General features: G+C 41.5%; 1 protein-coding gene across 1 annotated transcript in view; it reads left to right on the top strand.

Moving 5' to 3' along the window:
- The window catches only part of ubac1 (UBA domain containing 1), a 29,375-nt gene extending 10,183 nt beyond the window's left edge, over positions 1–19,192 (top strand). The window contains exons 2-10 of the mRNA XM_068012223.1: positions 1,006–1,126; positions 4,712–4,785; positions 5,190–5,297; positions 6,787–6,889; positions 8,885–8,993; positions 10,760–10,973; positions 12,347–12,433; positions 13,317–13,455; positions 15,528–19,192. Coding sequence (XP_067868324.1) covers positions 1,006–1,126; positions 4,712–4,785; positions 5,190–5,297; positions 6,787–6,889; positions 8,885–8,993; positions 10,760–10,973; positions 12,347–12,433; positions 13,317–13,455; positions 15,528–15,643 — 1,071 coding nt within the window. The 3' untranslated portion in view covers positions 15,644–19,192. The remainder of the gene's footprint in view (positions 1–1,005; positions 1,127–4,711; positions 4,786–5,189; positions 5,298–6,786; positions 6,890–8,884; positions 8,994–10,759; positions 10,974–12,346; positions 12,434–13,316; positions 13,456–15,527) is intronic.
- Positions 19,193–23,752: the final 4,560 nt, after the last annotated feature.

A 23,752-nucleotide genomic window follows, 5' to 3' on the forward strand; every position in this document is an offset into this window, starting at 1 on the left:
CCAGCAGTATAATTATAATCTTCATTCCAGTCTTCAATTCTTTGTAGCTAGATCATTTGAGAGTTGTTTAATACTACAATGATGTACTATCGTTGACGGGGCTATTGCAGGACATGGTAGCAATGTGACATGCTTCATTAAGAGGATTGGACATAACATTATCGAATGGTTCTGTGAGATTAAGCATGAATAGCTGAGCTGAAAGATTCCATCTAAGGCATTGGTGTGGATGCTATTGAAGGGAAAAAAGAGCCAAAGGTCAGGCTGGGTACCTCAACCTGACTGCTATTTAGTGCTCCCTGCAGAAAATGCACACAACAGATGAGAATAGGATTTTTCCTGGCTGTGATGTTCAGGCACCAGTGCCCACATATTTATACCCTGATAAGGGGTAAGATGGCTTTAGGTGGGGAAGAGAGTTAGTTGGTAAAGAGGGGAAAATTTGTGAGAAGCATATTAAGGTAATGTAGAAGGTTTACGTATGATTTTGTTTTTCCTTTTTTCCCTGGTACCCAGTACGCAAAACTGGACCTAGCAGCAACAACAACAATGGTTATTGCTTCAGTATTAAGGAGGTAAAGGGTTGAGTCCAGTAAAGGCCTGCTCGGGTCTGCAAATGAGACCCGACCCGAACCCAGCAGAACCCCATCCGGCCCGAGTCCTTCCAATTTTTTCCTGCACCCGACCCGACCGTCAGTTAACCTACCTTCCGTCTTTCACTTTGTTCCTTACCTGCACAAGCTTAGAATAACTAACAAACCACCTTTAAAGTCCAAAAAGTAAATTAACATTAGAGTCACTTACCTGAGGTGGTGATAGAGCGTGTCCGATCCGGCCCGACCCAAGCCCAAATGCTGGATCCGGAAGTGTGACCCGACCTGAACCCAACACATGTCGTCAGGTCCTGTTGGGTTTGGGTTGGGTAGCAGGCCTTTAGAGTCCAGGCCTGCAGTGCATAGTACCCTTAAAACACTTTTTAACAGCATAATTGGATATGTCTTGCAGTGTGTACAAGGAGGATTAGAGGATCCAAAGACAGTAACACACCACAAACTCCTTCACGCTACTTCAGAGAGGGTGCTGTCAGACACAAAGACTGTCATCGAGGAGAACCTCCAGGATAAAGGTAAATGGAGAGAGAGGGTGTCTGGGAAAAAATATGACATTTTACCATGTTCTGGATGATTCTGAAATTGTGCAACCTCTGCTTTGGGAAGAGCAGGAAGTTCATTTGAGAGTGTGTCGTCCCCTCTATATTCGGTCCTATTCCTGCTACAATAACCTGCAGAGTAGCAGATGGCTGGGAATGTGTTATATGGAGAGTAACAGATGGTTGGAGTGGGTAATGTGCTTCAGTGGTTTAGGTCAACCAAGCAACTGATTCACGCAACCAAGCATGGAGAAAGTGTTGCCGTCTTAAAGATGCTAAAAGCGGTCTCTTATTTTTATATGGTTTCATTGGCTTTTCCCCTTTTTTTAGCATTACTGTTGAGTTTCAGTCTTCTGTTACAGCTGTTGGAGGCGGTACAGTGAAGGTTCATTAGATTGTTCCCTGCAAGGAGGGGGTTGTCCTATGATGGGCTGTAATTTGGCCTGTATGCTCTGGAGTTTAGAAAAATGGGAGGGGATCCCATTGAATCATATAAGATTCTAAAGGGGCTGGATAGGGTAGCCACTGAGAGATTATTCCCGCTTGTCAGAGAGTCTAAAATCTGGGGGCACAGTCTCTGGATAAGGAGCCGATCACTTAGGACTGAGATCAGAAATTAGTTCACTCAAAGGGTTGTGAATCTTTGGAAGTCTCTTCCCCAGAGGATTGTGGATTCTCCATCATTGAATACATTTAAGGCTGGGATAGATAAATTTTGGTCTCTCGGAATCCAGGGATGTGGTGAGCTGGTAGGAAAGTGGAATTGAATCATAAGATCAGCCGTGATGATATTGAATGGTGGAGCAGGCTCAATGGACCACCTGGTCTACTCCTCCCATTTCTTGTGTTCTTGTGTTGAGTTTTTGCCAGGTAGCTTCATGTGTTAGTTTCTTTACTGTCTCAGTTTCTTAATACCGGTCCGTTGTGCAGAAAACCATTGAGGTTGAAAGGAGCATGAGACGGCAGGGTGAATAAAGAAGTGGTGAGGTGCAGAGCTAGGGTTTTAAAAGCCTGAAGACTGTTGGAGGAAAAATAAATTCACGTGGATAAAAGGGAGTTTATAAATTGATTCTAGACAGTAAGTTCATATACAAAACACTCAATTTTTAAGTTCATTCTGGGGTGTGCTTAGCAAGGCCAGCATTTATTGCCCATCCTTGCCCTTGAGAAGGTGCTGATGAATTTTCTTTTGAACCACTGCAGTCTATTTGATGAAGGTACTCCCATAGTGCTGTTAGGCAGGGAGTTCCAGGATTTTGACCCAGTGATAGTGAACTTGGATTATGATTATTATATTTTAGAAAAACAGCCAGTGAAGGATAGAACTGAAACCAGTCTTCACACATTTTTGTAAGATTTTATTTACAGAGATGCACATTACAATCATGTACCTCCTAACCCCACAATCGCAGTTTGTTTCTTCCTATTTATACCTTTTTTGAAGTACCAAATAAATTAGAGCAAGGGAGTAGATATCTATTATGAGGGGACACCACTACCATATGGTAACAAAAACCAAACTATAAAGGGAAACTTAACTAAATCAAACTAAGTCGCGGAAGGCCTCAAGGGTACCGATTGACACCGCATGCTCTCCAGGGAAGAAAGTTTCATGCCCTGAGCGGGAATGAAATCTGTCCTGAGGCACGGAGGCTTGTAAGCCCAAACCACTAGACCACCAGGGAATCCAGTTTATGCACACCACCTGCATACAATGAAACAGAATTAATATGCAATTGACAAAGATGCCCTGTGTGTGTTGCACAGTCATGGATTGCAGGGTTTCAGATGATTCCTGCCTTATCTGGGAGTGCCCTAACACGTCTTCCTCACTCCTGGACAAGATACAGGGGAAAATCTTACCTGAGTAATCCTCCTTGTGGTTGAGCTGTACTTTCCTTTTGAAGGTTTGGAGAAGGATGAGGTAAAAGGAAAATAGAAATATTGGATTGTACCAAGGCATGGTTCTAGAGCATCCTCACTGGTTCAGAGATTTTGTTCAGCCCCGTAGTCGAACCTACAAACCAGGAAGGTCCCAGCTTTGGTCCCTGGTCTGTGCTAAGTTGGGTGATCTTGGTGGAGCTATAATGGGTCGCTGCATTCCTAGGTTAGGGAGGGGAAAATCGCCTAGGGTTCTTGCTCACCCGTATCTGTTGAGGGCTGCTACAAGAGCAGTTATGTAAACATTAGTTAAGGATAGAACCAGGCTTGGTTGTAATGCTCATGGTGGTAGCATGAATAGAACCATAGAGAAAGTACAGCACAGAAGGAGGCCATTCAGCTCATCATGTCTGCGCCAGCCCAATAAACTATCTGCCCAAACTAATCCCATCTTCTAGCTCTTGGTCCATAGCCCCACAGGTTACAGCACTTCAGGTACATGTTCAGTTACCCCTTAAAAGAATTGAGGGCCTCTGCCTCCACCACCATTCCTGGCAGTGAATTCCAGACACCCACCACCCTCTGGGTGAAAAAGTTTCCCCTCATGCCCTCTCTAATCCTTCCACCAATCATCTTAAATCTATGTCCCGTGGTAACTGACCTCACCAACAGGTGAAACAGGTCCATCCTGTCCACTCTGTCTAGGCCCCTCATAATTTTGTACACCTTAATCAAGTCACCCCTCGGCCTGCTCTGTTCTAAGGAAAACAGCCCTAGCCTCTCCAATCTTTCCTCATAGATGCAGTTTTCGAGCCCTGGCTACATTCTTGTAAATCTCCTCTGTACTCTTTCCAGAGCAATTATGTCCTTTCTGTAATGTGGCGACCAGAACTGTACACAATACTTCAGCTGTGGCCTAACCAGCATTTTATACAGTACCAGCATTACATCCCTGCTTTTGTACTCTCTGCCTTTGGCCAATAAAGGAAAGCATTCCATATGCCTTCTTCGCCACTCTATCTACCTGTCCTACCACCTTCAGGGATCTGTGGACATGCAGCTCTCAATATCCTCCTGTTTATTATGTATTCCCTCGCTTTATTTGCCCTCCCTAAATGCAATACCTCACATTTCTCTGGATTGAATTCCATTTGCCACTTTTCCGACCATTCAATCAAATCATTGATATAATTTTGGAGTCCACTGCTTTCCTCCTCATTATGAGCTACATGGCCAATTTTTGTGTCATCAGCAAGTTTCCCGATCATTGCCTAATAGTAAAGGTGAAAAACAACAATTTAATAGCGCTGTGTCCCAGCAGGGCCTTTACAAGAGAGAAAAATTTAAAAGACAATAATCCAGATAATGCAGCAAAGAAGTATGCTATTATTGGACCTTTAGTGTCTAGGGCCACAACTTTGAAACTAAGATCCATGGTCACCAATATCTCAAAAAAAAAATGTTCCTGGAGAGTGTCCAGGTAAAACATTGGTACGATGTTTGTTTAATATACTGCGGGTAATTCCTGTTGCTGAACTGGATAGTGCTGTTAACCCTGACCCACTGTTTTGTCTGTATTAGTCAGATGGTGAGATGACTGAGTAATCTGTTCAGATAATGCACTATCTGCTGCTATCCCAACCACATGTCCATGTTGTCCTTTGTCTTTTTCTATTCCAGATGTTTTATTGTTAATTAAAAAGCGCGCACCTGCTGCACCTCCTAAGATGGCTGATGTGTCTGCTGAAGAAAAGGTAAGCCCTTTTAATTTCTTGGTTAAACTCTTATTGTGTTAAAACTCTATCTCCCATATAACTGCTGGTTGCTTGTATTTATCAGTACTGTCTGCTTAAAAAGCAACAAAAACTGCTGGCGCATCACATGCTTTTTATGATGGCTGTGTCTCCATTTATTTTCCTTGATACTGAGTTCGGAAGGCACTGAATCTGAAGCATAAACTTCTACATAGCTGTTGGCATTTCCTGTAGAGGGGCAAGGAGGGATAACTGAATGTTCTTTGTCCTTGACCCAGGCTGGTATTTGAAATCTGCTTGCCTTGACCAGGTATTGAGTGCTGTATGACTAGTTATACACATGCTCACTTTTCACAAAGTGCAATCATCACATGTAGTGAATTTTGCCTTTCCCTTTCTGCCAGAAGAAACAAGAGCAAAAGGCACCAGATAAAGAGGCCATCATGAAGGTGACGGCTCAACTTGCTGCTCAGCAAGCCGATCGGCTGGTCACCCAGCACAACCTGCGAGATGTATGTGACTCATTTTATTTACATCACTTTTTGAAAATTTTCTGTTTTTAAAACTAAAAGTCTTTCACAAAATATATAAGACCTTATTCCTACGCGCACTTCTGATCAGCTTTTCTCGTGATTTCCTATGCAGCGTCACCACTGGCAGGAGGGTGAGAGTGTAGGCAGTTTCCAATATAAATGTGGGTATAGGAATTTAAAATGGAAATATTATGTTGACAGAATGTACTACCTAATTAAATGGTGATTTAATTATTTCTGAGCGCCGTGGGGCTTTCATTGGCAGAATCAGCAGTTGCCTGAGGGCTTCACAGGAGAGCAATGGGGATTCTGTAGTAAACGCAGACCACAGTAAAAGCTGTTCAGTAAAACCAATCACCCTCTTCACCTGAGGTCTACACTTGATCTTGGCTCCCCTAGGCAATGCTACGGGAGATCGCCCAAATGAAAATCTTAACAATGATTGGAGAAATACAGTCCCTGTTGGGAACATGCTTATCAAAAGTGTTTACAAAATTAGTTTTCATATTTAAATAATTTGTAACAAACTTCAGTGCTGGTTAAAGCTGAAGCTGTGTTTAAATTGGTGAAATGAGCCTCAAAGGTCCCACAAAGTTAAACCGTGAGGTCTGACTATGTACAGTGATTTGTACACTAGCTGCAGCATGGCTAAATGACTGAGCAAAAAAAGCCAAAATCACCAACTACCAGATCTGCTAAAGCACTTTCTGACACTGATCTGTGTCACACTAATCCGTGTCACATAGACAGTCACTGTGCTTTGTTCCAAGCAATGAACTAGTAAATGGACTCATTGTGTGAGTATGAGAGTATTTGGATATTAAATAAGACAGAAGCTAGAATCAGTGGAGTGTAGATGAGTTGGGCAATATTGATGGATGATTAGTTGCAGTGTATTAGAGACATTGACACAAAATAATTAAATGAACAATAGATCTTGCAAAAGGGATGTGATTAATTGACTGCTACTGGCAAAATACAATTTCTGCATTAGCTGATTGTTTCTGAGCTATGTTCATCCAAAAATGCGATTTACCACAGTGCTTATTCCAGTTTGATATTTGTTACAGTTCAGTGGCAACATTGCACAAATTTGTGTAAATTTGCTTCTCTATTAGCACCATTATTTTTCATTAGTTTGGAGGAATCCTTTAAATTGTAATTTGCGATTCAGCCACTGTATTCAACCTCAGTGCATACCTTTTGAGTAACATGTCATTAGCATTATCTCTAGATGAAGGCAATGCAGTTAAGGAGTTGAGCTTCACTTGTATAGTTCGGCTTCATCTTAATGCCTCACTTTACCATCACTGTCTTTGCCTCATTTTTAATTCAGAGTGAGAATTGGGTGAAGGCCAACCAGCAGCCACTGCCCCTGCCCCTGTTTTGTTTGGGGGTGTGGAGGAGGTGGGGGATCATGGTAATTCATCAATTGGGAATAAATTGTAAACTGATGTGTAATTTTTAGTTTCAGACAGAACTCAGGAAAATCCTTGTTTCCCTAATAGAAGTGGCACAGAAGCTGCTAGCTCTAAATCCAGATGCTGTTGAACTATTTAAAAAGGCAAATGGTAAGATCACTAATCTACTAATACAGGGCCAATGCGGCTGTTTCTATCTAGCTCTGTTGTTAGTTGCTGTTCATGTACTCTTCTCAAGTTACTGACTATATTTTTGAAATTATTTATATATGCCCTTGATGCCTCAATGATTTAAGTGTAGATTGGGAAGAGGTTTGTGTTTAGTTAGCCAGTTTGAGTAGGGCAGTGGCGGAATGCTGCAATTAGCCTCGGCATCCCTAGGGCTTGGAAGGGGAGCATTGGCCAGCAGCAGCTGCCGGAAAGTGTTTGTGTGGTCCTTGGATGACTAAACTTGGATGTGAACGTTCTGCTAGACACTGTTGAGTAGTGTACAAAGCACATCAGCAAATGCTGCTACACAAATGTCCTCTCAGATGTGGTTCCAGGGAACTTGGGTACATGTTGAACTTTACCCCATTGGGAGTCACTAACCTTGGGAGAAAAAAAATATGAGCCGCAAACAGGAAACAAAAGCTGAAACTGTTGTAAGATTAGAGGTGAGTTACATCCAGTGGTCTTATGAATTGAAATTGTTGCCCAAAGTGCTCAGTCCCCACTCCTGTTAGTACTGTAGGAATGTGACACACACAGCCTGTTCCCAGGCTGTCTATAATAGACACATTCAAAGCAAATGAGAGAAGATTGAGGGAACTCAGGAACTGAAGAGGTGTTTGCCTTTGAGCTACAGTTCCAGTTCTGATTTGATCCTTTCCCTTTTAACCTCCTTGTTTTTGCTACAATCAGATATATAAGAATATGTATTGAAACAAAATTCTATACACACTTTGCAAAATGTTCATTCTGATTGTCATATTGTACTGAGTGTTTGAGTGCATGTACTGTGGAAATTTGAAATGATACAATTACTGATGCACTAAGCTATTTCAACAGAAATGCTCTCTGCTTCCTTCCCCCCCTCACCAAGTTAATGAGCAATGAATTTGGGAGCAATTTTGGACTTTAAATAATGTAATGAAGAGAATCATTCCATGACAGTAATAGGAAAAGCAAGAAATATTACAGCTTTTAGTTTTATGAAGTATTTTCAAGCTGTCAAGTGGGGTGCAACAACTTGCATTTATATCATGCGTTTAAGATAGAAAATGTCAGGAAGTGCTTTACAAAGGGTGGGAGGAGGCACAATAGATTTGTCATACAGCACTGAAACAGGCCCTCCGGCCCATCGAGTCTGTGCCGACCAACAACCACCCATTTATACTAATCCTTAATCCCATATTCCCTACCACATCCCCACCATACTCCTACCACCTACCTACACTAGGGGCAATTTACAATGGCCAATTTACCAATCAACCTGCAAGTCTTTGGCTGTGGGAGGAAACCGGAGCACCCGGCGGAAACCCACGCGGTCACAGGGAGAATTTGCAAACTCCGCACAGGCAGTACCCAGAACTGAACCTGGGTCACTGGAGCTGTGAGGCTGCAGTGCTAACCACTGCGCCACTGTGGAGGAATGGACACGAAGCTCATAATTTCCAAGCTAGGCCGGGGAGTAATGGTTCAATTGACCAGTTGATTTGGGTATAGGACTAGGTATATTTTTTTTTATCAACTCAGTACTTCGAATACTATTGTATTTGAAGAACATTGGTCTTGATTTGCCACAGTGGTAGGATGGGTAAACCTATGAAAACTGTTGGCCTGTCCGTTTTCCCACTAGTTAGAGGCAATAAACCTGCATCAGAAAGAGTAATATCTCTGACTCGTGATCTGTCGTGAAAAAGTAAGATGTTTTGGAGCTGGAATTGCTGCAATTCAGTGTAAGTATTGTCGATAAGATTTTTATTCGAAGGAAACAAAGGAGCTCAAGTTTCAGTAGCTTTGGCATGTCTGTGGTGCTCTTGCATTGGGACTGTTTATGAAATGACTTTCTAATGCCTGCCTGAGGATGCATTTGTTGTTTCATGATTGTTTCAGGATGAACAGTTTTGATGCAAGTGTTAATGGATTTTTCCCCTTTGGTAGCAATGTTGGATGAGGATGAGGAGGACCGAGTGGATGAGGCAGCACTACGCCAGCTGACTGAGATGGGATTCCCCGAGAGTCGAGCAGTAAAAGCACTGCGGCTGAATCAGTGAGTCTGTCTTGGGGAATCTTTTTTGCATCTGATATATTTACGTGGAGATTTCCCTGTTGGATGTTTATGTACGTGTATAAAGTATTTTTTGGGGGAGTTTATTGCACACATATTAGAATGCTTTGGGTTGCATAGTTCTGTCCCTTTTTTGGTAGCACTAAGTAGTGAGGGTTGACAAGCAGGATCTTTCCAGTGGGGGAGGGGGAGAATGTGATTGAGTTAAGTGGGAATCTTCCTGTATTCTACTTACACAATCGTAAGGCCACTTAAAGGGGAGCAAAGGTCTATGAGAATTACTATTTATTCAAGGGACTTTCCTCTCTATCGCCTCCCATTCATTAAGAAAGAAAATGGCCTGGTTGCAAATCTTTTTGAAAATAAAACACGCTAATATTACCCCAGCATGGGGACTGAGAGTAATCTGCCTCCCTACTAGGCTGCTCTGGTGATCTCCATTATAAGTGTTACGACCAGGTGAGCAAGGGGTCTCAGGCTCCCCTTTCGTCCCTTATCTGGTTTGACTGCAACAGGGTTTATCCTTTTAACAGTGATTTAACTTACCAACTCGGTGAGCACTTGCTCCTGTTACTCTAATATATGCTTGCAAATGAACCAATCAGACAGGTTTTCTTGAGTTTAAACAAGAAAGATGTAAGTTTATTAACCTTATCACTCTAAACCAGGTAAAATTACTAAAGTTCACCGCATCCATATACTCATTCATACGAGAGGCACGCACACATGCAAATAGATACAGAGGGGAAAAAGCAGAGTTGGGAGGTTGGAGTAGAGTGTTAAATAAAAATGGAATTTAAATACGGACGTGTCTTTGGGTGAAATTGAAGTCTTGAAGTCCTCGCTGGGCCATGTGCACAATTCATGCTTGCTTCTCTGATCCGGAAGGCCGAAGAGAGACTTTATCCATCCTCCTTGTTGATGGCTGTGAGGATCTGTAGATATGAAGTTTAGCTGCAGCCAAGGCCTTCCTGGGACTTTGCTGGAAAGGGAGAGAGGAGAGATGTTTCTTCTTGCTCTCTGAGGCACAATTCACAAACTCAGTTACGCAGGCAAGCATGTCATGTGATCACCTTTTTGTTTGAAACAAGTTTTTTGGAATTCAAAGTTCTCCTCTCAAGCTGTGCTTGGTAGAGGGGGTGTTGGCTCTTTCAACGTCAATGGGTGTCGATGGCTTTTGCCGACTAACATTGACAAAACCATTCTAGTTGATTGAATCAGGGAGCACCTCCATTGTTCTGGCTAGACTGGGCAATCACCTCTGTCTCCCAGCCGGCCTTTAGCTTCTCATATGCAAATTGTATATGGCCATCTATAGCTGTTCTGTTCTGCTTTTTAAAAGTTATTTGTAATGTTCAGTAAAAGGTCTCCGACAAAGTTTCATATGCCAAAATAAATGTTTTTCCATTTGGCATGTGGGTTTTCCGTCGCATAAGTCCCAATGAGTCTCTGGTCACTCTCGAGACTAGAACAAAGGAAAATCTTTAAAGTGGCTAAAGATTGTTTACTGCACCTAAACGTTTCTGCACGTATAAGGGTGCAGAAACTTAGTTATATTTTCCAAACCCAACTCTCTAAATCTTTAAACCTTACTTAATGGAGGGTTCAGGTCAGTGACAGACTGTGTTATCAGTTGGAATGCTGTGGCGGAAATGCAATATAATTGCATAGTGCAGTGCTTATATCCCCACCTGCACCAATACTTGCTGTCAGACTGCCAACTTGTAGATTTTCCCTTCTCTCTACAGCATGTCCGTGACACAGGCCATGGAATGGCTAATTGAGCATGCAGAAGACCCTACAATTGATGCGCCGCTGCCCGGTGATGCGACAGCTGGGGGGTCGAGAGCAGCTGCAAGGGACGCAAAGCCAGAAGCTGTCAATGAAATTGCCAAACAAGATGAGTTGACTGACATCTTCAAGAAAATTAGGCGGAAACGGGAATTCCGACCAGAACCCAGAGTGAGCGGAATGAATTTCACTTCAATGCATGTGCCATGAACTGAATTTTCCTTGCACTTGAATTGTACCTTTCGCATAATTTGGAGTGCTTTCTGATGCTAAGCATAGTGCCATATTAATACATAACTGAAAGTTGAGGTGTACCACTTTCCCAGAAAAGCAGTAACTTATTAATGAGTCCTGGGAAGCATGATGCTGTAAGAACTGCTGTTTTTTTCACTTGAAAGTTCCAATTCTTTTCCTCGTTGTCACACCCTCATTCCAAGAATCCTACTGTTATTACACCAGTAATATGTGATCAATCCAACCAGTTGATGATTTGTCTTCCTGACTCTAATCAATGTGCGGATTCCTATGGAAGTCTCTTGTAGCTCAGGGATGTTGTAAGGCAAAGTGCTTGTACCTTTGAGTTACTCAAACAGTGGCCAAAGATTCCAGTGAGAGGGCCAAAACAGTATTCAAGGGTAGAGTTGTACAAAGGAAACCCTACACCAGCCCGAATTCTGGACCCGGAAGTCCGACCCCATCCCGACCTGAACCGGGCACATGTCGTCGGGACCCATCGGTACATGGGTAAAGGCCTGCTACCCGACGGCATGTGTCGGGTTCAGGTCGGGTCAGGCTTCCATGTCCAGCATTCGGACTTGGGTCGGGTTTCGTTTGCACACACCTACTCAAAAGCACTTTCCCTAAGCCTGCCAGAATTCTCTGTTTAGGGGGCTGGGTGAGGTTGTGCAGAGTACTATGCAACAAAAGCAATTACTGCAGCATAGTTGAAGAACCAGGAGGGATGTTGAATGCTCTACGTTCCAATTCCTGGCTATGATTTTGCTGACAAAATTAGGAAGTCTGATTTTCTGCTACGCAGATGCCAGCAGTAGTAGCCTGAAGGTGTGAGATCCCAGTTTGAGGATCTTATTTCTGCTCTGGAACTGCTGCTTTCTCAGCTTGCTGCACTAGGACTGTTCCTTGCAGTGGCCACTAGGCAATATGTATATGTGGAGGGGGGGCGAGGGAAGATTAAAGATGATGCTGAATTGTGTTAACAAGCGGCAGTGGGGCAGGGCAGAATTGCTCTGGTTACCATGTGTAGTGACATTGTATATCCAAAAAGAACTTATTCATGATTTTGCTACATGTGTCCAGAGAATTTTGTTTTTAAGAGGTTCTGGTCCTGTTAATATTGTTTTTAAGATCCCTCCTCTACTTTGAGTGCTGTTAATGGGCACTGAGCAAAAAATTAAGCTGATCCCAGACAGACTGTATCTGCTTATGTAAGTAGCATGGAGTTTCCAAAAGTTACTAATTTATATGTCTACTGTATAGACAAGTGATATGCAAATAATTGAACAATTGGTGGTCAATTTTGATAGGCTATGATTGCTCTGATGGAAATGGGATTCGATGAAAAGGAAGTAATAGATGCTTTGCGAGTGAACAATAACCAACAAGATGCTGCTGTAAGTACCTGAAGACAAGATTATTAGAGAAAATGTAAACTGCTTAAATCCATTGTGTATGTATTGTATTGAAGTTCAATGTTCTTGTTTTAGTTATTGGACTGTTGGTCTGCTTCATTGTGCGTAGTCCAGATAAACTCGGAGTACTTAGTTTGTGTGTTTGGGGGAGATTGAAATTAAATGGGGGGTGGGGGAATGAGTCAACATGGAGAATGACACTCTAGTCTTCTCTGAGGAGTGCACTTGGCCTTGTTCCACTTTTATCTTTTCTGGCCCCCTATAACATGTGCTATTTCTGGATGTGCCCTTTTGAAATTCTCAGTAACTTTACTGAAATAGGAGGTAAATATAGAAAAGAAATAGTAGTGGTCACAGTACAGGTTACTGTGGATTGATCTCGAAGATTTGAATTTGGATGCTTTGAATTTTCTCCCCTTTTTTTTTTCCTTTTTCTTTTTCTTTCCCGCCACCCCCTTTAAAAAAAAAAAAGTGCTTGTGAAGTTTGTTGGGATTATCACGAGTCTTTAAAGAGCCCTATATGAAATAGCTAACTGAACTGTGGAATTCTTTGTGTATGCATCACTGTGCCAGACTAATATTTTAACTTTCACTCCGAGCCTCCCAGGAATTTGTAATTGCACAGCAACAAGACGGGTTGCCAAGACTATGAATTTGAAGGGGTGGAGGGTGGGGTGGGGGGGGGGGGGGGTGCTCTTGTCAGAGTACTGACACTGTTTTAATGGTGCTGTAAACAAAGCTATCCCTGAAACAACAAAGTTGCTGAAACCCTATTCTCAACCTGTCACTATTTATTGTAACAATCTGTGGAGAACCAGTTTAGTCTATCAATTGCTGACGAGTATAATCAATTTTTATTTTTCAGTGTGAATGGCTGCTGGGTGATAGAAAGCCGTCTCCTGAGGAATTAGATAATGGCATCGACACTGAAAGTCCATTATTTCAGGCCATTCTGGACAACCCTGTTGTACAACTGGGACTGATTAATCCTAAAACACTGCTTGGTAAGTTTTCTTAAAATGCTTTGATCTCTCAAAGTATTAAATGAGGTTAGGATTCAAACTATTTTCTTTTTGGGTTTTGCACCCAGTCAATCTTTCTCCCTGTAGCGAGCTCCTCCCATCTTGGCCTTTTCTCTTGAAGATGTCAGCCACTGAGATTCCTTTCCATAGGTGCCTGTGTCCTTCAGTACCCCTAATTGTGCATTCTTCATATGTAAGAAATGCTGGGTGTTGACAGGCTATTCAGCAGCCAGCCCTGATCCTGTCTTTCTGATGCGCACACACGCACACATTTGCAACAGGGATTGCTGAATAGTGATCAGCAGTGGAACCCTGCCAATTTTCTCCTTAGCTACCTAGGACATTAGTAGCATCCCTATGCTGTTTGGAAAGAGAAACAGAGTTGACATTTCAGGTCAGTGATCTTTCGTCAGTGCTCTCCATAGATGCTGCCAGACCTGCTGAGTATTTCAAACATTTTCTGGTTTTCTTCCAGAGATTCACCAGTTGTATAGTGAGTGGAGTCCTGTCTTTATTGCTGTAGTAGGGACGTCTTGCTGTGTATCGAAGCATAAGATTCACAAGTCTGGACTTCGATGTGCACTTCAGCTGAAAGTTTATATGTCCCTCAAAGCCCACAGCCTCAGTGTTGCACTTAGTAATGCTGCTATCCATGGATGTTAAGAAGGCAGTCTGTAGCAGTGGATACCTGTGCTATTGCAATGTTGCTCTCTCCATTGAGCTAATGGACTGCTGATCTTTCTGAGCAAAGAAAAACCTCAGTGTGGAAAATGCATAAACAATAATGTGGTACAAAAATAGCTTTCCCTGTGGACATCAGCTTATGTGCAATAGAACAATGGCTGTGATGGACCTGCTGATTCCCTATGCCAGCTGTTGTCAACTGACTTCTTTTGGAGCAACTCAGCTTGTTTTTGTCATAGTTAATAGATGTGTAAAATTATACCAAGCATATAGGATCATAATTTTTGAGGTGTTCCTCTTTTTTTTAAAAAGAGTAAAAATCTGTTGTTGCTTTTACTGCTTTTGCAGTGCTCTTCAGTCTAGTTATTGGGAGGGTCCGGCCTGTGGACTTCCATAGTATTGTCGGCAGTGCTACTCCATACACTCTACCTCAAATGTGTCTCATAAGATGGATCTTCCTTACGTTTCCCCTCTCCTGAACCGTTCGCGTCCAAGATACCTGTGTAGTAGCCCAATTGAGGGCTGGCAGAGGTCATCCATCAACGATGCTTCATCTCAATCCAATCTTAGGAAAAAGTGCAATTAATTCTCTTTAAAAAGTCCATCTATGACCAGAAGAGGAGGTAGAAGGAATGATTTTAGCCATTCTTTATCCTTGAGCACTCTGCTTCAGGCAAAACTCTAATCTGGTTTATCCTTCAATAAAGGGCTTCCTATTTTACTGGATTACATTCTCTTGCAGTACATGTCACCTGGCTCTGTGTTTCTCATGGCATTTGATTGCCCTGTGACTAGTTTCTGCCCCTCCCCTACCAACCATAAGCGGATTCTGGTGAGTGAGCTTTGCTCACGCTTTTACATCTCAAATTTGTGAAGAAGCCTGATTTGTTTTCCAGCAGCATGAATTTAATAAAGCAGTGAGCTTTTCCAGGGACAACGTAGTGTTTTGATTTCTTATTAGCAGAAGTTGCTTATTTGTCACATAATTGCATTCACTTACTTGGAGCTGAGTAATGTAATCTCTTAACGGTAAAGGAATATACTTCACATATCTTAAATTTGCTGTATTGTGGTAAAGTATGCAATTTCTACAGTAAGTGACTAGTTTGGTGGGAATTGCATAATATCTGATCTGCACAAAAACCTGCTTTAAAAAAAATTGTGTAAAATTCATTTAATGGCCAAGTCATAGTTTATGGTTTTCGATTGAATTTTTGTTTGTTTTCTTAAGATTATTTAAAAAGATTATCTTTTTTCTAATTTTGTCTAATTGTCTGCTATAGAATATCATTTTGATATTACACAGGCCTGCAATTCACTTTTCTCTCCCTGCCTCTTTCCTCCCACCCACAACATCTGTTCTCTTGTAGCATTTGAAGATATGCTGGAAAATCCGTTGAACAGCACTCAGTGGATGAATGATCCCGAAACGGGTCCTGTGATGCTGCAGATTTCTAGAATTTTCCAGACTCTGAATCGTACGTAGGGGATCCCCCTCTGATCTGACAGAGGTGCTTCCAGCTGCTGTTCTGCAGAAAAGGGTGCCATTTCCTGAGACGAGCATTTGTGGATTGTTCACTACTGGACCCTGTTTGTACTTGATATGGGTAGCTTGCAACTACATCCACTTAACTACTGTTGCCTTTGGATCTAGTGCTTAACAGGCCTTGATTTGAGGTTTTTAATTTAAAGTAAAAGGTTTTAGTAAATCGTACAAGAGTTTGAGACACAAAAGAGAACACTTATAGAAACAAAACAAAATAGTAATCCAAAACAAAAGCAGAAAATGTTGGAGATACTCAGCAGGTCAAGCTGCATCTGTGGGGAGAGAAACAAGAGTTAACATTTCGGGTCGTGACCTTTCCTCAGAACTATCGTCTCTCCACAGACGCTGCATGACCTGAGTATTTCCAGCATTTTCTATTTCAGACTTCCAGCATCTGCAGTATTTTGCTTTTGCAAATAGTAATCTAACTTTGCTAGGCAAAAGGCAGCAATTGTACCTTGTGGCATTTGGGCTTCTGTTTTGAGAACAGCCGAAGAGTAAAGGGTAAAAGGTGTGGCATCCACTTATTGGATGTTTACGATTGTCTGACTATCTCAATTTCCGAGCCCTTTACCTCTCTTCGCAAAGGAGCAAATGACATTTTGGTAAAAGGATGCACTGCACTGTTCCTCCATAAACGTACCAAAGCAAACTTGGAAAAAATCTTAATGTGGGGAGTGGTGACACTCTTGTAGATGAGTGGAAGTTTCCTTTCAGGTCACTACACAGATTTGGGTTCTGTTAGATACATCCTACAACATCAGGGTGTCAAATAGGTCTGTTTAATATGCAGAATGCTCCTCCCACTCAGCTTTTTTGAAAAAAAATTCATGTATTGAAAAGGAATGTTTATTTTGCAGCTTTGGAGAGTAGCCATTTTTCTCACTACATGATGCCATGGTGCTCATTACTGCTGTGTATAAAGAATCTATAAATGTTGATATTATAGAATGGTCTATTTGGAGATCTTGTACAGATAAATTTTTACTTGTGACAACTCAGATTTTCTATGTACCAGCCTGCACTCTGGAATGAGGGAAAAAAATAAACCCAGAGACATTGTGACATAGGATGAAGAATCTGTCTACTAGAATCGATGGTTGCCCTTAGCAGATGAGGACATTTTGCTTTCAGAATATTTTTACTACAATGGGTGAGACACTAACATTGCTCTTGAGGATTTGAATGCTGGAGGAGTGCTCTGCATATTAAAGGGAAGTGATTTGGTTGCTGGGATTTAACTTTCAGTGCCAGAGTATCTAAAAGCAGCAACATTTTAACAAAGATCAGTAACTGAGACTGTCCAAATAAACCCAGAGAAGGAAGTGCTTTGGTCTTTGTGCAGTGAAATCGTAAGCTCATTGTTCTTGAAAGAATTGGCGATACCACTACTCATGGAGACGACAGTAATTCTTCCCCTGTGGTGCTTGGTTGTGTTTTATAAGTGTTCTCCTTTCTTAAAAGAATTGTACTGAAACCATTGGGATCTGACTATTTTAAAGACTGATGCATAGTTCACTGTAACCAGAGCATCAGGTGAAAGACTTCTTGAGTTTGTACTTCAGAGTGTGAGATTAGCAGTGCTTTAAAAGACAAGGCCAAGCAGTGTGAAAGGTTTTTTGAGTATTTATTTTAGCTGAAAGAATTGTCAAAAGTTTTGAATTAAAGGGAGAGATGCCAGGCTTGCGACTAGCTGGCTGCTTTTTGAAATTTGGTTGACTTGCTTTTAATTTCCGACTGTTTCTTTCAAAAAGATCTGCCTGATTCATTATCATCACTGTCCGTACTGAACCAAACCAGTTCGCCTGTTTCCAAATTGGCTCCAACTAGATTTGGTTACCCAGGAGACAACTTTCATTGCCTGAACTGCAATTTTAAAGTGATACAGAAGGTGCCTGGCCCCTTGTAGTGTGTTTAGAGATTGGTTTGATTTCCCCTGATCAACCAGTGTTTCAACACTCCATAGTGTCTGCATGTTCGTGCAACTCTGCTATCTCAATCTGCCAGGTTACAGGTTAATTATTGTCCCCTTACTCCACTTCAATGTTGTTTTTCCTGAGTATATGAAAGATTAAGGCAATCCAGTCCTTTCACAGTTCCACAAGTACTATCCATTACTAGCCTTTGGTGATATCCCAGCTTTGGAGTGGATCGTCGTGATTTTTTTTTCTTATTCCCATCCTTGTCCTCTCCTTCATCGAACAGGTGAGTTATAAATAGCAAACTTCACCCTCTGCCAGACGCCTGTGTATGAATATTTGAAACTGGGTGTCTAATTGAGAATCAAATGTTCCACAGTTGTCTGCTTGGGTGTGTAATCTGGCACCTTTTTGTCATGTACAACTTAAAAAGGAGCCCGTTCTAAAGTGCAGTCTATTGTAATCTTCCTCTCGACATCTAAATGATAAATTCCTGTTGTGCGTAAATTAATAAGGATTTGGAAACCACTTGTCACATCTTGCCCTGGTCTATTCCCTGAGTATGTAGAGTTGGATAATGGTAGTCCCTAATATGACAGCTTTTGTCCATTCAACCTGGAAACGGTCAAAAAATCCTATAAGGGATTGCCTGGTACTTGGTTCATTAATATCCACTGATGTGGTTCCATTATTATAGAGATGAGGAGCTTTTTTTAAAACAAAAAAGGCCAAAAGCTGAAATTCATTAAGACGTTTGAACTTTGCAATGCCACTTTTTCCCTCTTACCAAGTCATGGTTTAGTGCAAAATTGTCATAATCTAGAGCAGTATATGGGCTTTCAAATTGAGTGCCATCAAATAAAATATTTTATTTCTGATTGGCAGTTTTATATGCATCTTTTAAAATGTTAATGATCCACACTTTCTAACATTGCCACATCCCCGTTCTGGTTTACGGCTGTACAATGCAGATTTTACATGACTGGAAAAATGCTGCCAGGAGCTAATTGAAGCATCCATTTGCTAAAGGAACAAAACCTTTTTTTACTAACTCTTATCAGAAGGGAGGGAAGATGCTGCAGATACAAGGCAGGTAAATCAGCATTTGAAAGGGAAAGGCAGATTAATTTCGCACGTCAACCTTTCTCTTTCAGGTGTTGACACACAGGTTGTGCATTTCCAGTTTTTATTTAATTTCCACCATTCATAGTTTTGTGTTTTTTTTTACTTCTAATCAGTTACCTTTTAATGGGAGGGGTGTGGTGGGTGGGAGGAAAGGAGGCAAGTTTTGCTTTCATGTCTGAATTCAGAAAAATGTACTTGAACTACCACTAGCGGATGTCAACTGCATTACAATAGGAGGCATTTCTGGCAGAATGCAGATTGGATCTTACAGTAGGCACACTTGGCCAGCACCCCAGTCTGACCAGGTCTCTCTTATAATATATAATAATGTCACTTTTATCATTAATTCAGCAGTAAAACCGCGGTTGCATGACTAGTTAGACATAGGCTAGGTTCGGATTGCAGCTCGGCAGGGCTAACCAAAAATAAATGTCCTATTTTGTAAGATATAGTGTGTTGGTTCTTTTGATGCTGATTTTTACATTACATTAACTTAAAAGCTGGTGCTTCTGGTGACTGATCTGCTGAGGCTGGTCTCTATTTGGAGTCATAAAGTCATTACAGCACAGAAGGAGTTAGTTAGGTTGACTAATCTGCCATTTGATTCATTTAAGGGAGCAGTTTGATATTAAGCCTTGGATGAGTCACAATTTCCTCCAGTTTAACATTGGAGAGATGGAAGCCTGCCGCCAAGATAAGGACTCCTTTGGCATTGATGCCATCCCTCCTCCCCAGTCTCACAATAGAGCTGATCCAGACCATTCACAGCCTTGATGTACTGTTAGTCGCAGACCTGAACTTTAAAGCCACATCCATCTATCACCAAAACCACTCGCTTCCTCAGCAACATTGCCCTCCACCACCCCTTCACGTCTTTGTCACATCCAAACTTAACTAATCAAACACTGTCCTCACTGATCTCCCCTCCTTTTAATCGAAACTATAGTTACTTATCCTGTCCTGCTCACCCAATATCCCTCACCTGATCACCAATTAACCATATATCCAATTTATGATCCCATTATGTCTATAAATTTCTCTAACTTTTCCTTTTACCTATCTCTAACCTGCCCCTAAACAATCCACTGCTCTCATTCAGGCCTTGTTGGCATCAACTGCTCCACCCACTGCCCTACCAGCCCGTCATGCTGCCATTGGTGGGGAAGCATTCATCTACCTCGCCTTCTCGAAATCTCCACCTTTTTATTTTAATAATTCTTCAAAACCCATCTTAGATCTAGCTTTTAGTCACACCTCTAGATTTCTTCCTGCCTCAGCATCTGTTTTCATTATGCCTATCTGCAAAATCTCCTTGGGATTTTCTTGCTCAATCCACATTTATATAGTACATTTTTATCTTTCCTTCGTGTATCTTGCCACTTGGGTTGTCTAGTTGCTGACTGGAGAACCCTTTACTTGTTTTCTTCAGTTCGTCTGTTGTGGCACATTCGACATTGTAGGTGTGGATCCTCCCAGTGTGAATAATGGAGAAAGCATTTTTAAAAACCCATAAAGAAACTGTTGAAAAAAGAAAAAAAACCTGCCGTGCTGGAATCCTGGAATGGAAAACGCTGAAATGCTCAGCAGGTCAGGCAGAAACTGCAGAGAGGGGAACAGAGCTGGGATTTCAATACCAGTTCTGATGAAGAATCTACATTTGGAAAGTTAACTTATCTGTTCTCTCAACAGATGTTGACTGACATCCGACTGTTTCCAGTCAGTTTTTTTTTAGTTTTTTATATTTTTTACATTTTTTTTGTATGTTTATTTTATTTCATCTTAGTTTGTTCAGTTTGCTTACCCACTGTTTTTTTTCATGTTTGTACTTGCTGCTGTTCAATCGTCAGTCCGTTAACACCCTATCTGTACTAATGCTTTGTCTTTCAACACACCATTAACATATTCTTTGCCTTTGCTCCATGACCTTCTGCTCAGCTAATCTGTGGCCTTGTCCAATCCTCACCTCCTTTGTTATCTCTTGCCCCACCCCTGCCTTACTTGCTTATAACCGTTGACATTTCTAATATTTTCCAGTTCCAAAGAAGGGTCACTGACCCGAGACGTTAACTCTGCTTCTCTCGCCACAGATGCTGCCAGATCTGCTGAGTATTTCCAGCATTTCTTGTTTTTATTATGACTGTTTGCTGTTTGAGAAACCAATAATGTTGACTGCAATTGAAGGATTTTCTTTTGATAAGATTGAGTGTTTTTAATCCTAGGCCTGTGTGCCATTCAAATTTGCCTGCTTGAAATGCCAAAGTTTGGCCGGTCTCAGATGTGCTGGTCTGAATGTTAATCTGACATTTCATCTGAGAGAAAGAAGATATTGTCTGACTCATAATGTGAAGGAGGACATGGAAATGTGAAGGAAGATGAATTTTGCCTTGGTTATATCATACTATGCTCAAGCTAGGCTGGTGAAAACCAACATTTTTAGAAATAAAGAACTTAATGCCTGATCACATCCGAGGGGCATCTTCACAGCTAATGAATTACTTTTATAGTGAAGTTACTGTTTTTTGTTTTAATTGTGTTGTTGATTAAGGGATGAGTGTTGATTAGGACACAGGGAGAATTCCCCTACTCATCTCTGATTAGTGCCATGGAATTGCTTACATTCAACTCAACAGGCAGACAAGATTTCAGTTTGACATCTGCCCTGCGAGAAGGTGCTTCCTGACAACACTGTTCCTTCAGTATGGCACCGAAATATCAGCTTCGATTTATGTGAAGTCCTGAAGTGGACTTGAAGCTGCAACCCTCTGACCCAGACGTGATAGTGCTACCGTTGAGCCAACATTGTGTAATTGAGATCCTTGGTTTGTTTGTTTTTTTTCCATTTAAACTCGAGTAGTCAAATTGGGCCATTGTGTTTTTAGTTCTTTAGTCCACTTAGATTAGTTTTGAAGTCGCTGCTTATTTAGTTGTACTTTCATTTCTTTTTTTCATCCCATCTTGTAGCTGAATGTATTTTATTTGAAGGAATTGATCACGAGAAATGTGAATGAGGAAGGAGCTGCAGCCCATCCATAAAAATTTGCATTATCCCTCTTTCACGATCAAGTAATTGAACTGATTTTTTTTTTCAATTGGTTTGTTCCCCTCAGCAACATATCTTAAATGTAGTTGATACATCGTTGTAGGAATGTGTAGAAAATGATAAAACTTATTGTAAATATCTTGCTGTTTTGTTTTATCCTGATCTGCTGGAAAGTGTATCATATAGAATGACGAATGACTGTTGGCAGTGTTGGTTCTCATGTAGTGGCATGTGATTTTAATGAGGTATGGTACTAATGCAGTTTAATGCATATGTTGAGGCCCAATGATATATTTTAAATGGAGTGGCCGTTAGCCAAAGTGTGCAGTCATGCTGGCTAATGTTATCTAAATGTCCAGAGCTATTTAAAAATTGTGCCAGTGCTGCACCTATCCCGTGATAGTGCTCTCCACACTTTGTCTCTGAGGGGAGGAGCAATTGGAAAGATACTTGGTGCTGGGACAATGTGAATCAATATAAGCAGATCTGTACTGCTGGGCAAACTGACTAGCAAAGCTCAAATATTACATTGGTCAGTGTCCAATGTGCTGTCTTTTATGCGGTTGTTTTATTTAGTAGCTTTTCTAATTATGGAGATGTTTGTTGGGTGCTTTCTAAAAATAAAACAATGGAACTAGGTTTTATTCATGCCATTACACACTCACTCTTCTCTCTCTTTCGCACACCCTTTCCTGCCCTTTGTCTTATTGATGCCGCAGTGCTCAGCATTTGTCTGATCTTAAATAAAAGCAAAATACTGCACATGCTGGAAATCTGAAATAAAAACAAAGTGCTGGAAATACTCAGCGGCTCAGGCACATCTGTGGAAAGAGAAGCACAGTTAACATTTCAGGTCTGTGACCCTTCCTCACCTCCTTGTTGCTTTAAAGCTCCAAAAATGCCATCCTACACACTTCCTGTCTTCCCTGCCATCTCTCAAAGACCCATCACACCATCTCCAACTTTAACGTGTCCTTTCCCAGGATCTGAAATGTGTAGCTCTTCACCTTCCTCCTACCATCTGCAGGCTTTTGAAATCCAGACTTGTTATCTAGCCACTAATTATTAATTAACCTGATCTCCCTCTTGCACTTGCTTGAAACTTCACCATGGGCCTCAGCCCTTCAATTAGATTTCCAATTTTTCCTTTAACACTTTTGTGTATTTAAACTATTTCATGTTTCTGTGACAATACACAGCAGGAGGGCAGCGCAGTGGTTAGCACCGCAGTCTCTCAGCTCCAGCGACCCGGGTTCAGTTCTGGGTACTGCCTGTGTGGAGTTTGCAAGTTCTCCCTGTGTCTGCGTAGGTTTCCGCCGGGTGCTCCAGTTTCCTCCCACAGCCAAAGACTTGCAGGTTGATAGGTAAATTGGCCATTGTAAATTGCCCCTAGTGTAGGTAGGTGGTAGGAGAATGGTGGGGATGTGGTAGAGAATATGGGGTTAATGTAGGATTAGTATAAATGGGTGGTTGTTGGTTGGCACAAACTCGGTGGGCTGAAGGGCCTGGTTCAGTGCCGTATCTCATAAGTAAGTAAGGTGTTAGTCAAATGCTCAACTTCCAGAAAGTAACCAAAAGAATTGTTTAACCAAAAGAATTAGATGAATTAAACAGCATCTGAAAGGCAATTTTATATCCCTGTCCTGTAAAGTTTGTGGAATGTTGACATTGGCTGGGGTATGTATTACCATGGTTCAGTTGTTGTTACAGTTGAGCAATATTAAACTAAAAGCAAAATACTGCAGATGCTGGAAATCTGAAACAAAAACAAGAAATGCTGGATTCACTCAGCAGGTCTGGCAGCATCTGTGGAAAGAGAAGCGGAGTTAACGTTTCGGGTCAGTGACCCTTCACTGCAATATTAAACTTAAGGCCCTGTCTATCTTCAGTAAAAGATCCATGAAAAAATATAGGGGAGTTCTCCCTGATATTTTGGCCAATATTTATGTCTCAAGCAACATTACT

This window comes from Heterodontus francisci, chromosome 32 (genome assembly GCF_036365525.1).
Source record: "Heterodontus francisci isolate sHetFra1 chromosome 32, sHetFra1.hap1, whole genome shotgun sequence".
Classification (NCBI taxonomy): domain Eukaryota; kingdom Metazoa; phylum Chordata; class Chondrichthyes; order Heterodontiformes; family Heterodontidae; genus Heterodontus; species Heterodontus francisci.